We start from the raw sequence: 15,482 nt of genomic DNA, 5'->3' as shown, positions 1-15,482 counted from the left end.
CCCGAGTGTTTATTTAAGCCAACACATTGCTCTGCTAATTGGATAACATTCCATGTGAAAATAGACCTTTTAAAACAACAGCAGTGGCGGCAAATAAAAACAGCTGCAACTGCAAAAGTACAAAGGCGCGGTGGGCTCGGGGAAGGGAAAAATTAAAGGCGCATTGCATGGGGAAAAAAAAATCCACGTCCTGGCTTCTGGGCTGGGGTCTGTTCTTCCCTCCCTCCCTCCTTTCCTCCCTCCCTTCCTTCCTTCCTCCCTGACCCCCTCCCTCCAGGACCGGCCGGGGCTGGGGAGAGAGGAGGCAGCAGCTTCTAAATAGAATCCCAGTGGCTATTGGTGGGCGTCCAGCCAATGAGGAGTGGGGATGGGCACGCCCGGCTGGGAGTCCCCGGTGCACCTGCCCAGGTGCATTGCCAGCTGCCTCCAGGCCAGGCTGCACTGGGGCTGGAAGGGCGAAACAGCTCAAGGAATTTCCCCTCCCAGGGAAGTTTTCAGAGATGACTTCTCAGCCTTCCTCCAAATGCCTTACTGGTGACTCCTCTCCCTTGGCAGGGTGTCTGGGCTGGGCAAGAGGCAGGTGGCCGTGGTGCAGAGAGGAGGGGACAGGCACAGACGTTGGCCTGGGGACAGCACGCGATGTAAATGGAGGGAGGGAGGACTGAGTGTGTGGGCTTTGGAATCAGACTTTTCCCAGCTCTGCCAAGAACTGGCTGTGTGACCTTGAGCAAACAACTGCATTCGTTCCTTCGAGCCTCAGTTTCCCCAACCGTCAAACAGACTCCTGCCACCTGTCTCCTAGAGTCCAAGGAGGAGTAATATATTTGTATCCAAATGCCAGCACTGTCCTTGCCAAAGGCAGGGTCCCCGTAACAGATGGATTGGGGGCCAGACGGTGGTGCAGTGGTAAAATATGATACTCCGTCGGGGGCCAGCGGGTGGCCTGGTGGCTGAGGTGCTAGACACTCCCACGTGGCTGACCACGTTTCGAGACCCAGACCTGGTAACTTGCTTTCTCACTTTCTCTCTTTCTCTTTCTAAGTCTCTCTCTGTCTCTCCCTGGTCAAATGAAAATAAATGAATGAATAAATAAAATTAAATAAAAAAGGAGAAATATCTTGTCAAAAATAATTATTTAAAAAAAGGGTAATGCAAATATGTAAAAAAAGAAAAGATATTCTGTGAGGCTGGCCCTCCCCAGGGGGAGATTCTGGGCTCTCACCCAGAGATCTCCCCGAGCTGGCTGAGCTGAGGGTGGATTGTGGTGCAAAGACCCTGTCGGGATACACTTGCTCCATCTTGTTCATGAAATAAATAAATAAACTTAAAAAAATAGTTGATGGTGGGGCTAGTGGGTTGAGTAGTGGCTGAGGCCCTAGACTCTCACGTGGCCAACTGCGGTTCAAGGCCTGGACTCAGTGGCTTGAAACACTCTGGGCGTGTGTATGTGTGTACGTGTGTGCCCAAAATCCCAAGAGGAGAATGGAAAAGGGATTGCCCTTTAACGAACACCAGCTCAGCCCAGAAAGCCACGTGGTGCCAGATGTGACAGACAGCCATGCACAGAGCAGACAGACTCAGGGCCCTCGGGGAGCCTGCTACTCAGGACGTGCCAAGTCCTTGACTCCCTGCGACAACCCCATTCTCCTTCCCTCGTCGACCTCCGTTCCCTGCTTCCCTGTGCGACGTGGGGGAAGGTGCTCCGAGAAATGCCGGATCATCACACTGCAGGTTTCGATAACACCAGCACTTTCAGAGGGACTGACATTTACTGCCCGGGACATGGGGACCGCGAGAAAGTGCCAGCTCATCGATCCTGCTTCCCACCCGTGGTGCTCCGGTCCGCAGAGCCTGTGTGACAAGGGCAGACGGCCCAGGCCTCAGCTTCCTGGAGCACCTCAGTAACAAGACCCGGGTCTGGGCTTACGTCCATACCCACGGGACTCCATGGTGGCTACAGAGCCCAGCCAGAGCTCAGAGAATCTGGGGTGGGAGGGTCTGTACCAGCCTCACACATGTTGCACACACGCCACACGCAAACTCAGTGCCCGCTGTTCTCATCAGCTGCCTGGTGACTCCAAGCTGGGCCAGGCAAGGAGTCTTGCTGGATTCTCTTCCCGGTTAGGGGATGTGGCTTGACCCAGAAGGGGCCCTGCTGCATCACCTTGAGGACACAGAGGTGGGCGTGGGTCTCTCGGGAAAAGGCCAGGAGAATCCTTTGTTTAGGAGGGCGCGTGCGCTCGCCAGAGAGACAGAGAGAAACAGAGAGACAGAAAGTGAGAAATCAACCCCCAGCAGGGGATGGACACACTGCAATCCCTTCTCCAGAGACCAGAGGACCGACAGATACTCAGAGCCAGAACAGAGACTGGTGTTGAGCAGAGGCCTTTAGGAGGCAACTGGACCCTGACCCCTCGATCGTCTGCAAGCGGGTCTACAGAGTGGCCGGTGCTGGAGAGAGCACAGGACTGTGAGTCCAGACACAGGGGCAGGCCCAGCAGCACCCCTCCCAGGAAGGGTTGGTTCTCCACTGCCTCCCGGTCTCAAAGCTCTACAAGGAGCGCTCTCCTTCCCTGCCTCTCTCCCCTCTACCCACTCCCCTTCTCTTCTTCCCCTTTGCCTTGCTCCGGCCAGATTTCCTGATTTCCTGGCCCAAGAGCTGCCTACAGCCAAAACAGGTCCTGACTTATTTCCATGACGGTGCCGCTGTGGCAGGAAATGGGATTAAAGTTAAACCGAGCCTGGGAAGGCTTCCCAAAGGACAGCTCCTTCCCCCAGGGGCTCCCAAAGGAGGAGGAATGCCAACCAGGGCTTGTCCTGAGCCTGGGGCCACAGGGTTTCCTCCACCAGGTCTGAGATCCTCAGGGTTCCTCCCACCAAGGAACACAAAGATCCAGGTGTTTTTGTTTTGAAGTTTGTTTCTTATAGAAAAACATTAGGATTTTTAGACTGTTTTTCACGAGTGAGCGTGCGTGGGAGAGGGAGAGGAATGAGCACCCCATCAGGGTCCTCACTCTTCTGTCCACCCCCAGCCTCAGCTGGCTAGGACTATGGGCACATACACACCCAACGCCTACAGGGAGGCCTTGGGATACGAACCCAGTTTCCGTGGTTCAGCCTCGTGGAGTGCTGCATTACCACTGTGCTGCCATGAGGCTTTTTACTGGTGGAATGGCTGCCCCCGCCGATTCACGCCCAGCCCTGAGCTAACGAGGTGCTCATGCCATTCAGGGTCTGGACCGGGATGCAGAGTGCCCGGCCGGCGGAGAGTAACGAGTGTCCTGCCCAGAGACAACAAAGTTCTTTGGACAGACACCAGGAGCGGGGCGGAGGGAGCTAACGGGGTACAGGAGGGACACGTGTGCTCGCTTGTCCTGGGTTCGTGCTTTCTGGAAGACCGGCTGGTTGGGTAGGGTTCAGGAAACAGCCATGGTGGGGATGGCAGGGCCAGAGATAGCTTCCTGTCGTGGCGAGAGCCGGGAGGGCCGGCCGGGCAGCTGTGGGCTGAGCCCTCGCTGTCCCTGGCTGCCCTCCTCCTCCTGGAGCCTGGCATGGAAAGCAGAGGAGGGATGGCTGGAGAAGAGGTGTCACCTCCATAAGGCACCGGAGAGCTGGGCTGGGCTTCCTAAATGCCGCTCGGCCCGGCCTTGGGTCTCGAGTACGGGCCAGCTGGGTGCTGGTGAACACTGGCCCGTTCACTTGTGTTTACTTATTTATTTTTTTGAGAGAGATTTTTGGTTTAGGGTGTGTGTGCTCGATGGGGAGAGAGAGAGAGAGAGAGAGAGAGAGAGAGATCACCCCCCCGGGGGGGGGCAGCCATGCCACAGTCCCTTCTCTTCCATTCTCCTCTTGGGATTTTGGGCACATGTGCACATGTGCTGGCACGAGTTTCAAGCTGCCAAGTCTGGGCCTTGAACCGTGGCTGGCCATGTGAGAGTCAAGAGACTATGCCATACGCCGGCCCCACCCACGTCTGTTCTAACAAACCCGAGAGCAGAACTATCCTGACTGCTCCATGACGGAGGGCCCCCTGGGACGTCAGGGCCGAGGCCTGCCCCGGGTCCAACCCTCAGGCCCCAAGCGCCAGGCCAACTCCAGCATCAACCGCTTAGGATGGAAAGAGGCCCCTGTGAGGAAGGAGGGACCCAGCCACAGGGGCTCCGACGGCTTCTCCCTCTGCTCCTCCTCACCCCTGCTCTCAGATGGCCGCTGTGCTGTCGCACCCTTCACTCCCCTCGCCCTCCTCCGAGCCAGCAGCAAACGGAGCTCGGAGGGCCAGGCCCCTTTCTCAGACTACTACATCTGACTCCTGCAGCCCTACGAGGACACTCCAATTACCGTGTTACAGGGGGGAAACTGAGGCACACAGAAAGGAAGTCACTTGTTCAGAGTCACAGCGTAGTAAGTGGCAGCGCTCGGCTTTGAGCTCAGTGAGTCAGGCCTGAAGTTTGTGTTCTAAATGAGCCACTGTGGGTGGGCCTTGATAAGAGATCTCTCTCTCTCTCTCTTTTTTTGCTATATGACACATTCATGCTCGCTAGAAAGGAGAGACATAAAGTGAGAGATCACCCCCCACCCTTCTCCTCCATTCTCCTCTCGGGATCTTGGGCACGCACGTACATGCGCCCGGCGTGAGTTTAAGCCACCGGGTTCAGGACTCAAACCACAGTTGGCTACATGGAAGTCCAGCGATATAACCATTATGCCAACTGCTGGTCTCGATAACAGGTTTCTTAGGGCCAAGGAGTGACTCCTGCTCGTGTCCTCCCCAGCCACAGCCTCAAACAGGAACCTCTGTGCCACAGAGACGACAACAGCTTGACACCCTCATGACCCGTCCCCTGGGAGCCCCGCAGCGGAGAGAGCACTGTCCCCTCCCTCCTCTCCGTCACCAGGGCATTGAAGTGTACCCGAATCCCTGCACTGTGGGACGGGCAGCTCTGAGGGGCCTCCGGTTGGGGTAGTAAGCAGTATGGGGTGCTCACTCTGTGCCAGGACCGGGACTGGAGTGTCACCTGTGAGTTCTGCTGTAACCCTCGGATGGCAGGAAGTATGATCGGTGGTTACAGAGGAGGAAACAGGCACAGGGCAGGGATAGGAAGGCCAAACTGCCATGGGCTAGAGCTGACAGCCTTCCAGGGCCCCCCTCTGTGCCAGTGTGGGGCCCCGGGTGCCGGCCCCACTGTGAGGGTCAGGGCCGTGGCTGCTGCGGACAGGGCGCCACCCCTGCAGTCCCTGGGTGAAGGCGAAGGAAGGGCTGCTAGTCGACGGGGAGGGGAGCAGATGTCATGCCAATGTGGCTACGTGCAATAAAAAGGCACTTGAGTTCGAGACGTGGAGACAAAGGTGGCTGGCCAGACACTGCAGGTCCCAGCGTGCCCTCTCTGTTGTGCATGTTCTCAGGGCCCACAAAGGCCACAGCTGTGACCGCACTGCCGACCCAAGCCCTGAGCCTCTGACAACACCAGCTACTGAAGGCTGATGGGTGTGGGTCGAGGAAGTACTTTCTGCTTGCTAGCGGGCTGCCCGTCAGTGGTGGAGGGCATCTGGCCCCAGGGAGACCTCCCTTAGCAAGAGTTTTGTTGTTGAGAGGTTTTTGCTATAGGGTGCGTGCGCTCACCAGAAAGAAAGGAGACAGACAAACAGATGTGAGAAATCACCCCCAAAGAGGGATGACCAGACTGCAATCCCTTCTCCTCCATTCTCCTTTTGGGATCTCGGGCACACACAGACACGCCCGGTGTGTGTTTAAGCCACCGGGTCCAGGACTCAAACTGCAGTCCACTACATGGGAGTCCAACTACACCGGGTCCAGGACTCAAACTGCAGTCAACTACATGGGAGTCCAACTACATGCTGGTCTGTTTGTTTTATTTTTTAAAGAGGTTTTTGCTGTAGGGTGCGTGCGCTTGCAGGAGAGACACAGAGAGAGTCAGAATACCAGAAATCAAGCCTCAAGGGGGGATGACCACGCTGCAATCCCTTCTCCTCCAGTCTCTTTTCAGGATTTTGGGCACATGCACACACGTGCCCAGCTGGAGTTTTAAGCCTCTGAACTGCGGCCGACTACGTGGGAGTCCAGTGACATAATTATTACACCATCTGTGGTCCCTCCCTTAGCTCTATTCTTCCCCGAGGGGAGGCGGGCAGAGAGCTGGGCAGCACGGGTTCTGGACTGGGTCAGTAAGGGCGGGGACAATGCATGCAGTTGACAACCTGTTGTAGCCCTGGTCCTGCACCTGCAGCTGGGGTGAGGGGGCCCAGCTGATCAGGAGACGCTGCCTTGCTTTGGCTATAAAAAGTGCTCCAGGTCTCAGGAGAGCCCAGAGGGATTTCTGTACACAGCATCTGCCAGGGCTGCCCTCATGTCCACCTGGCACAGAAACGGAACTCCTGGGCAGAAGCAGGAAGGAAGGCTACCTCTGGGGCGCTGTGCACCTTCTCTTCCAAGCACCTATCCAGGGTCCCCTCGCGCTGCACACACAGCGTGTCCCATGCCGGACCGGGAGTTCCTCTCTGACTCGGGAAAGCCCGGGAAACCCACCTGCTCGCTCAGTTCCTAGCCTAGGCCCCCGCCCGTGTGAGTTATGCGCAGGGGTGGGGGGAGCGAGGACACGGATCTGCCCCTTCCTCCAGTGCAAAACCTGGGCCTTTTCCTTCAAGGAGAATACGTGCAAATGTGCAGGGTTGGAGGGAAAAGAAAGCCTGTCGGGTGGCAATACTTGGGAGGCTGCATCTCCTCCAAAGGGCCCAGATGGGGACAGAGGCAGGGAGGTGCAGGGCCTCCCTGGGTCTCACCTTGGCATCCTGCTTGGTGAGGAAGTCCACGAAGCCGAACCCTCTGTGCGTGCCTGTCCCGGTCATCTTCTTAGGCAGGCGGACCGTCTTCAGCTCCCCGAAGGTGCTGGGGACAAAAGGTAAGGCATGGAGATCAGAAAGTGGGCCTGCATGGGACCAGCAGAGGGCATAATGGTTTAATCACTGGACTCCTATGTAGTCAACTATGGTTCGAGTCCCAGACCCGGCGGCTTAAAACTCATGCCGGGCTTGTGTGTGTGTGTGTGTGTGTGTGTGTGTGCTCAAATCCCAAGGGAAGAATGGAGAAGGGACTGCAGTGTGGCTATCCCCCCTTGGGGGCGATTTCTTGCTTTCTGTCTCTCTGGTGAGTACACGCACCCTATAGCAAAAATCTGCCCTCCAAAAGAAAAGGAAACTTGGGACCAGCAGTTATTGTAATGGCTATGTCGCTGAACTCCCATGTAGCCAACCGCGGTTCGAGTCCCAGAGACCCAGTGGCTTAAACTCAAGCCGAGCGCATGTGCGTGTGTGGCCAAGATCCCGAGAGGAGAATGGAGGAGAAAGGGATTGCGGTGTGGCCATCCTCCCTGCGGGGTGATTTCTTGCTTTCTGTCTCTCTGTCTTTCTGGCGAGCTCACTTGCCCTATAGCAAAAATCTCTCCAAAAAAAAAAAAAAACCCAAAACTGGGCCCACAGAAGAGGAGGAGGGGCCAGGCTGCTTCTCAGGTGCTGACCCTCTGGATCACAGGAGAGAACACTCATGACACACGCACACACACACGCATGCACACTCATGCCCTCATGCCAGCCGCCCCCTGGCCAGCACAGGCTCAGGGACACAAGCCGCTCTCTCCAGACCTGGTATCAGGCTGACCAGGGAGGGAACAGCCAGGATGGGGTAGGGATGCGGATGGGGACTCTTCGGATTCTCTCCACCCACCTAGAGGCCCCGGGACAGGGGAAGAGGCTGCTCGTGTGTACGAACCAGGGCTCTGGGTGCAGGACCAGCGGGTTCTCCCGACCCGTCACATCTGCCACCATGCCTGGGCTGGGCACTCGTCACCCCGGAAGCTGAGTGGGGTGAGCCTGTTCTCCCGGACCCGGGGCGTTTCGTCCATGCTCCGGGCTCGATGGGATGGGGAGCAACCTCCCCCAACCCCACCTGTCTTCCCTCTTAGTTCTTGGTTTCATATCTGCTACGCTGGCTCAGAGCTCTGGAGAAGAGAACGGTTTGGCTCTTCCCAACTGGGCTCAAGCAGGTAAACATGGCCTCGGAACGTCCCCCCTGGTCCCCTCTCCTCTCCTCAGCGCTAAACCGTAGAGAAATCCTAGCACGAAAGGATCAGGCCATCTCAGGGCTCCTTGGCTTTCCCGTCTTGCTGCCCACCCCCCATCTCCTCCGAAAGTCCATTTATCAAATATCTACACACAGATTGCTGCCGATAAATATTTAATGCGCGCGGCACCTGAAGAGAGGTGTTATTTTATTGGAAAATCTACACGCACTGGCGACTGCCTGGGCGCACGGGCAGACGCATGGTGGCGATCCGGGATGCTTCGGGGCCAAAGACCGACCGGGGGAAAAACACAGTAAAAGGCCGTCAGCTCTCGTGAGATGATATAAGCTGAATCCGAGGCGTTAACCCACGGCCCTGCCAGCATGACCAGGCATCTGCTGGCCCGATTTCTGGAGGCAGGGCTGTGTGTAAATGCGGCATTATGAATCCTCACGATGAGCCTGCACGTCTCCTCGAAGCTCTCCCCGGCAGCGGGCCCCCCCCCTCTCTGTGCCTCCTCTGTACAAGCAACAGAAATGGTGCTGACGACAAGGCCAGCCTCCAGGGGAGGGGGAGGCGCCGGGGAAGGTGGGGAGCGGGGCCCTGTCAGTCTTCCTTGCTGAGAGCCCGGTCTGCAGGGGGTGGGGTGGGGAGGGGCTGGGGACCAGAGGCTGGGCAGGTGGGGATGAGAAGGGAGGATGGGGACAAGCGGCAAGACCCGCTTTGTTCTGCCACCTCCAGATGGGCATGGCCCATGACAGACCGGCTGCCTTTTCCCTCCATTGAAGTCCCCAGGCCTCTGCTGGGCGGGGGACTATGGTCAGGGAGGCAGGAGTAGGCACATTTACATGTAGGTCCATCCAGATCAATGGCTCCTGGCTCCAAGTTCTTCAGAGGGTCGCTGGGACCGCAGGGTCGGTTCATCTAATGGCCACAAGGACCAGGGTCTGAGAGGGCTGGAGGGCACAGGGAGGCCCTGCAGGGTGGTTACCCCCATGACTGGGCACACTGCTCCCCCAGTTCTCTGGCCTGCCCTGGGCCTTGACTGACCTGCCACTCTCTCCTGAGTCTCTCCCTCATGCAGGCTGGACTGGGTGCCCCACGGGCAACACCGTCAGGGCTTCCTACTCCCCTGACCAGGGCACTGCGGGGCAAGAGCTTTTTACCTCTTCCTCCCCGGGGCTGGAACCTGGCTCTGAAGTACGCATAGCAGCACTGAGCCCAGGACCTGGCAGTGGGTGCCTGATACGTTAATTTTAAAATTATTTATTATTATTCAGTTTGATCAGAGAAGGGGGGGGAGGGGAGGAAAGGAGGGAAGGAGAGAGAGAGCAAAAGAATGCCAGGACTTGAACTGCAGTCGATCTTGTGGGAGTCCAGCACCTTAACCGTCATGCCACCTGCTGGCCCCTTTTTACAAATTTTTAAGGCCTGAGAGAACAAGAGAGGGAGAAAGGGGGAGAGAGAGAACCTTCCCAAGGAAGCCTGGTCGTGCCACAATCCATTTTCCTCTGTGTTCCATCCCATCGGAATTCTGGTTATGCACATACATGCATGGGGTGTGCATCTTTTTTTTTTTTTTTTTTTTTTGAGAGATTTTCACTGTAGGGGGCATGGCCTTGCCACAAGAGACATAGAGACAGAAAGCGAGAAATCACCCCCCAGGGGGGATGGTCACGCCGCAATCCCTTCTCCTCCATTCTCCTCTCGGGATCTTGGGCACGCACGCACACGCGCCCGGCGTGAGTTTTAAGCCACCGGGTCTGGGACACGAACCGCGGTCGACTACGTGGGAGTCCAGCGACATAGCCATTACGCTAACTGCTGATTCCCTGCATCTTTTTTTTAAAGAGAGATTTTTTGCTATGGGGCACATGTGTTTGCTGGAGAGAAAGAGACAGAGAGACAGAAAGCAAGAAATTGCCTACCGGGGGGATGGCCATGCTGCAATCCCTTCTCTTCCAATCTCCTCTCGGGATTTTGAGCATACACACACGCGTATCTAGTGTGAGTTTTAAGCCACTGGGTACGGGACTTGAACCACGGTCGACTATGTGGAAATCCAGTGACTTAACTGCTATACCATCTGCTGGTTCCGGCCTGGTGTGCTTTTGAAGGTACTGGGCTGGAATGTGAGCTATGCTGGCCACAAAGGACCCGGCTCCCTCTGACAGTGCTTAGCTGCTGTGCTGCAGAGTCTGGCCCAGAAAACAGTTAAGATCAAGCAAGCAGGCAGCAGCAGCCCTGGGGGCAGACGTTCCCCCTGGGAGGTGACACCTGTGCTCAGAGGGTGCCGAAGAGGGTGAGAAGACAGGCCTTGGGGGACACAGGTAGTGTGCACATGGACTGCTGTTAACAGCTGATCATCCCCATCTCATAGATGAGGAAACTGCGTCTCAAGGAAGCAGCGGTTCTCGCCAGGGTGAGCCGGTGAGCCCAGGTGTGTCTGGCGTGATGGTGGAGCTCTCCCATCCTGGATGGACAATTGCCACTTCCAGGAGCTGAGCCTCTTCCCGAGGCCTGGCCAGGTCTGGGGTGAAGCAGAAGGCCGCGTGTGTGGGTGGCTAGGAAGTTCCTGGGTAAGCTCTCAGGGGTCCAGTGCCTTACCCAAGACCGCAGAGCAAAGGAGGCAGACTGAGCTCCAGCTTCTGTGTCTTCACCGTGTGCAAACCCCTTACTTCTCCCACAGACGCTGCACCTGCTGCCCCCTGACGGTCTCAACAACCTCTGCCCACTCTCTTGGCCCTGTCTAAGCTGTAGTGTGCCAGCCTATGTGTGTGCCTGAGAGAGAGAGGGAGCGAGACTGGGGCGGCGAACTCCTCCCTCTCTGCAGCATGCCGCAAGCTGTGGACGCTCTGTGCATGGTGAGCAGCTCAGAGTCCGGAGGAAGGCAAAGGAAATAATTAGAAGGGAGAAAGAAAAATTGGGTGAGGGTAGGCTGAAGGAGCCAAGCTTCCAGGGCCTATAGACGTAGCATCTACGAGCTCGGCAGGGCAAGCTGTGACAGAGGGGCACCTGGATGCACCAACGGGGACAGGAAGCTGGAGAGCCTGTCCCAGCAGTCGTGCTGCAGAGGCCTTCAGGAGGCCACAGCCCTGGTCTAGAGTTTCCAGACAGACATCTGAATGATAAATGAAATGCTGGGGTCCAAGACCCTGGCAGCTTCAAAATCAGATCATCCCTGGGGGGCTGGATGGTGGCACAGCAGTAATGCAATGCCTGTGGGGCCAACCCACATGGGAAGGTTCCCGGTTCACGTCCAGAGACCTCCCTGAACACGCCAGACACACACAGGACTGTGATCTGGGCCAGCTGAAACTGGGGGGGATGAGGGCATGAAGACCCCATTGGGAGTGCTGTCTCTCTTACTCACGGAAATGAGAGATAGATCAACCTCAAAAAAAAAGAATCCCAGTTGAAACGGGGGGGGAGGGAGGATGAGGGCACGAAGATCCCATTGGGGGGTGCTGTCTCTCTTGCTCATGGAAATGAGAGATAGGTCAACGTCAAAAAAAGAATCCCATTGGGGCCTGCATACGGTGTGGTAGTTAGTTACATCACTGGACTCCCATATGGCTGACCGAAGTTCAATTCCCAGACCCGGTTGCTTGAAACTCACTCCGGGCGAGTGTATGTGTGTGCCCAAGATCCTGGGAGGAAAACGGAGAAGGGATCGCGGCGTGGCCATCCCTCTTGGGAAGAGATTTTGCACTTTCCCTCTCACTGTCTCTGTCTTTTTCACCAGCAAGTGCACATATTCTATGGCAAAAAACCCCTTTTTTAAAAAAAGAAAGAAAGAAAGAAAGAATCCCATTATTCTTTAGGCAGTCGGGGAAATGCTGGCAGTGAGGATTTTTCCCTTCCTCCTAGGAAAAGGACAAGAGAGGGCTGGGGCTGAAGGAGAAGCTGGAGCATTAGGATTAGATCCTAGAAGGAACTTCCCGCCGTCTGTGGACGCTTCCTGAAATGTTAGGTCGGAGCCCTTGAGACACCACCATGGGGGCCACCAGCCCAGCTACCCGTGAGTGCCCACAGGTGCCAGGTCTTTTCAACATGTCGCTTGATTACTGGGACACAGGGTGTTACTGCTTCTACTTCGCAGATGAGAAAACCAAGGGTCGGAGAGAAAAAAACGGTGGACTCCTGCCCCACGGTCGAGAACTCCAAGGCCAGGCGAGCTCTTTCTCTTCTGAGCTGCTTCTCCCCGGCCCTAGAACAATGGCGCGCAGAGAATGGAGTGGGCTGCTTGTGTAACTGAGCGGGGATCATAGGAGGCCAATACTAATGATCTCGCAGAGACGTCGAAGGAGAATTAGAAAGAAAGAGAAAATAAAAAGGATGGGGGAGAAAAAAAAAATCAATGAAGTACCTTTAGCTTCTTGGAGATAAGCGATATATAAATACTAGCCATTATTAAGACTCTTATCGGACAGCGAGGTCTACGGAGCCATTTTTAAGAGCGGCTTTGGAAGGAAGTGCTGGGTGGACCCTAATCTGCTAGGACCTCAGGACATTGTCAGGGTGAGGCTGGGCAAGGTCCCCCAGAACCAGAGAGGAAGGAAACTCACAGAGCACCCCGGAACTCTTCCCCGAGCCCAGACTCTGCCGCTCGCTCGGGAAGGAGACGCGCACGCTCCCCACTGTGTGGATAATAGAAACCACAAAATAGCAATTACTGTATCGGAAGCTGTGAATAAAGAGGACATACCGGGCTTTTAAACACGGCCCTCCTTCCCTCCCCCACCACGCTCGCACTTCAGTAACAAACTCACACCTCACTTTTCCAATTATTTCATTCACCTCGGGTTCACCAATTACTCCCCCCGCACCGCCACCGCCCACCCCCTCCACCACTCGGAGAGCCCAGGATTGGTGGTGGGCTTGGGGGTTTTCGACAACTGTAGTTTGTTGTCACGTTTTCTAATTTCCTTCGAGGAGGTGTGTGGGGGGAGGGAGGGGGCTCGGGGAGGCGGAGGAGGGAGGGGGCGCCCAGGCGTCTGAGTGAGGCAGAGGGAGGGAGGGGCCTCGGGGAGGCGGAGGAGGGAGGGGGCGCCAAGGCGTCTGAGTGAGGCAGAGGCAAAGCCAAGCCAAGCCGACCCAGCCCTCACAAACAGGTCTGGGTATGTAAATCGTGTTTGCACACAGGCGTGGAGGAAGATGTGTGTCATGCGTGCTGATGGGTGGGGATTCCCTCTCTCTCTGCGAGCTACGTTGTCCCCTGACCAGCCCTGCCACAGCCCTGGTCAGCGGCTCCTACTGGGGGATGCATCCTTCTCTGTTTCTTTCCTTCCCAGAATGGAGTGATGGGCTCAAGGGGAAGGGAGCGTGAAAAAAAAGTGAGTGGTGGGGGAGAGAGTCCTCTGGAGATGCCAGGCTTGACAGTTTTGCAGCTGCTCTGGTGTCTGGGTTTTGGGGCTTAGCGAGTGAGCTGGAAAAAAGCCTGATCCCCCACCCCAGCCTACAAGCTAACACCAAGAGGGGGTCGGGTGGATCCTGAGGCCCCTAGGCCCCTTGGCTCCCAGGGTCTCAGTCCCTGTTAGTCGCTGTTCAGAGCTGCTGAAAGGACCAGGCGCCCAGGCAGAGTGCTGAGTCACACGGGCAAGTCTGCTGGCATGACTTCTCCCCACCTGTGCTCAAGGTGTTGCAGAGGAAAAAAGTTGCTGCCACCCACGGGCTCCTGCGTCGGAACACCAGCGTGATCGAGACACGGGAAAGGGGTGGTTTTATGGGTGAGAATAAGTGGCAGGCTTCTGTTTCTCCTGGAGGCTAGATAAAATGGCTACGTCTCTTGGTATTAAAAAGCCTTTCAAACCCACCCCCACCCCATTTCCTAACACACAACGCAGCTGTCATTCACCCAGGGCTGCTCGGGGCCCATGTGCCAAGTGTCTTGTGCACGTAAACTTACAAGACCCTCAGGAGCTCGGCAACAAGGTTCCCAATGTCTAGATGGAGAAAATGGAGACTCAGAGAAGCGATGTGACTTCTCCCAGGTCACTCGGTGCATCCCTGACTAACAAAGGGATGACGTGACATGCCCGAGGCCCCACAGGGGATGCTGAATGGAACTGGGCTTGGACTAGGTGGCTTGCCCCCCAAGACCATGCTTCTGCTAAGAGCTTACATGGATCATCTTGTCTATTAACCAAAGTGCCTGGAGGAAGCCAACAGAGGGTCAGGCTTACCCTTGTTTCCAGGGACTCCCACCAGAGTGGGAAGAGCTGTGAGTAAATCCGTGAGCTGGCGTGAAGGCAGCGAGCTCTTCTCTACCTCAGACACATGAGAGGAGCCAGGGTGAAAGCACTCATCTCAACTGACAGGGTCTCGTGCTGAGGGCTTCTGATTTTGGTTCACGGTATCCCTGCCTCATCCTAAAGAAGGACCCACCAGTAAACTAATGGGCCCGTGAAAGAGTCCCTGTTGGGCAATGACCATGGTAAGTTGGCAGCTGCCTTGCCTATGCCCTTTCCTTAAAAAATATGCCTGCTGGGACCAGCAGTTAGCGTAATGGCTATGTTGTTGGACTCCCATGTAGTTGACCGCGGTTCGAGTCCTGGACCTGGTGGCTTAAACTTATGCCAGGCGCGTGTGCGTGTGTGCCCAAGATCCCGAGAGGAGAATGGAGGAGAAGGGATTGCGGTGTGGCCATCCCCCCTGGGCGTGATTTCTCACTTTCTCTCTCTCTGTCTCTCTTTCTGGTGAGCACACGCACCCTATAGCAAAAACCTCTCCAAAATATATGCATATATATATATGCCTGCCATGTGGCTAAGAGTCCCAACTGGGGAAAGGTGGACGACTAGAGACAAATCCATTCCTTCATCAACGCAAGGTGATTTTTTTGCAGAGGATGGAAAGTTGGGAACAGGCGCTTACACCTAAACCTCCTCCTTTTTCTGTGATTTGTACAAAGGCTAAGCCTTTGGCGATGGCTGGTCCCAAGGCTGCTTCAGCTAATCCTCTAACCTCGCGAGTGGGGTAACGGTGACAAATCTAGTCAACCCTGTGGATTCCAATGGCTCCCACTGCCCCGAGTTTTGTTCATGTGTGCTAGTCATCATTACTCCCACTGTGGCTATCAATGGTTCCCACTGCCCCGAGTTTTGTGTATATGTGTTAGTCATCGTCACTCCCACAGTGGCTATTAATGGCTCCCACTACCCTGAGTTTTGTGCAAATGTGTTAGTCATCAGCACTCCCAGAGTGTATTTTAATGGCTACCACGGCCATGAGTTTCGTATGTACATGCCAGTCATCACCGCTCCCACACTGCCTACTTCTAATGGCTTCTGTATCCTTAGAATTTCTTTCTTTCTTTCTTTCTTTCTTTCTTTCTTTCTTTCTTTCTTTCTTTTCTTTTCTTTTCTTTTCTTTTCTTTTCTTTTCTTTTTTTTCTTTCTTTCTTTT

At 55.6% G+C, this 15,482-nt stretch overlaps 1 protein-coding gene across 1 annotated transcript in view; it reads right to left on the bottom strand.

The window, feature by feature from the left end:
- Positions 1 to 15,482, bottom strand: part of RBM19 (RNA binding motif protein 19) — a gene marked incomplete in the record, with an annotated part of 174,920 nt that overhangs the window by 53,364 nt on the left and 106,074 nt on the right. Inside the window, 1 exon segment of the mRNA XM_027773124.1 lies at positions 6,799 to 6,904. Coding sequence (XP_027628925.1) covers positions 6,799 to 6,904 — 106 coding nt within the window.

Source organism: Tupaia chinensis, unplaced genomic scaffold (assembly GCF_000334495.1).
Source record: "Tupaia chinensis unplaced genomic scaffold, TupChi_1.0 Scaffold000323_1, whole genome shotgun sequence".
NCBI lineage: Eukaryota > Metazoa > Chordata > Mammalia > Scandentia > Tupaiidae > Tupaia > Tupaia belangeri.
The sequence above is the reverse complement of the archived record's forward strand: the minus strand, read 5'-3'. Positions and strand labels throughout refer to the sequence as shown.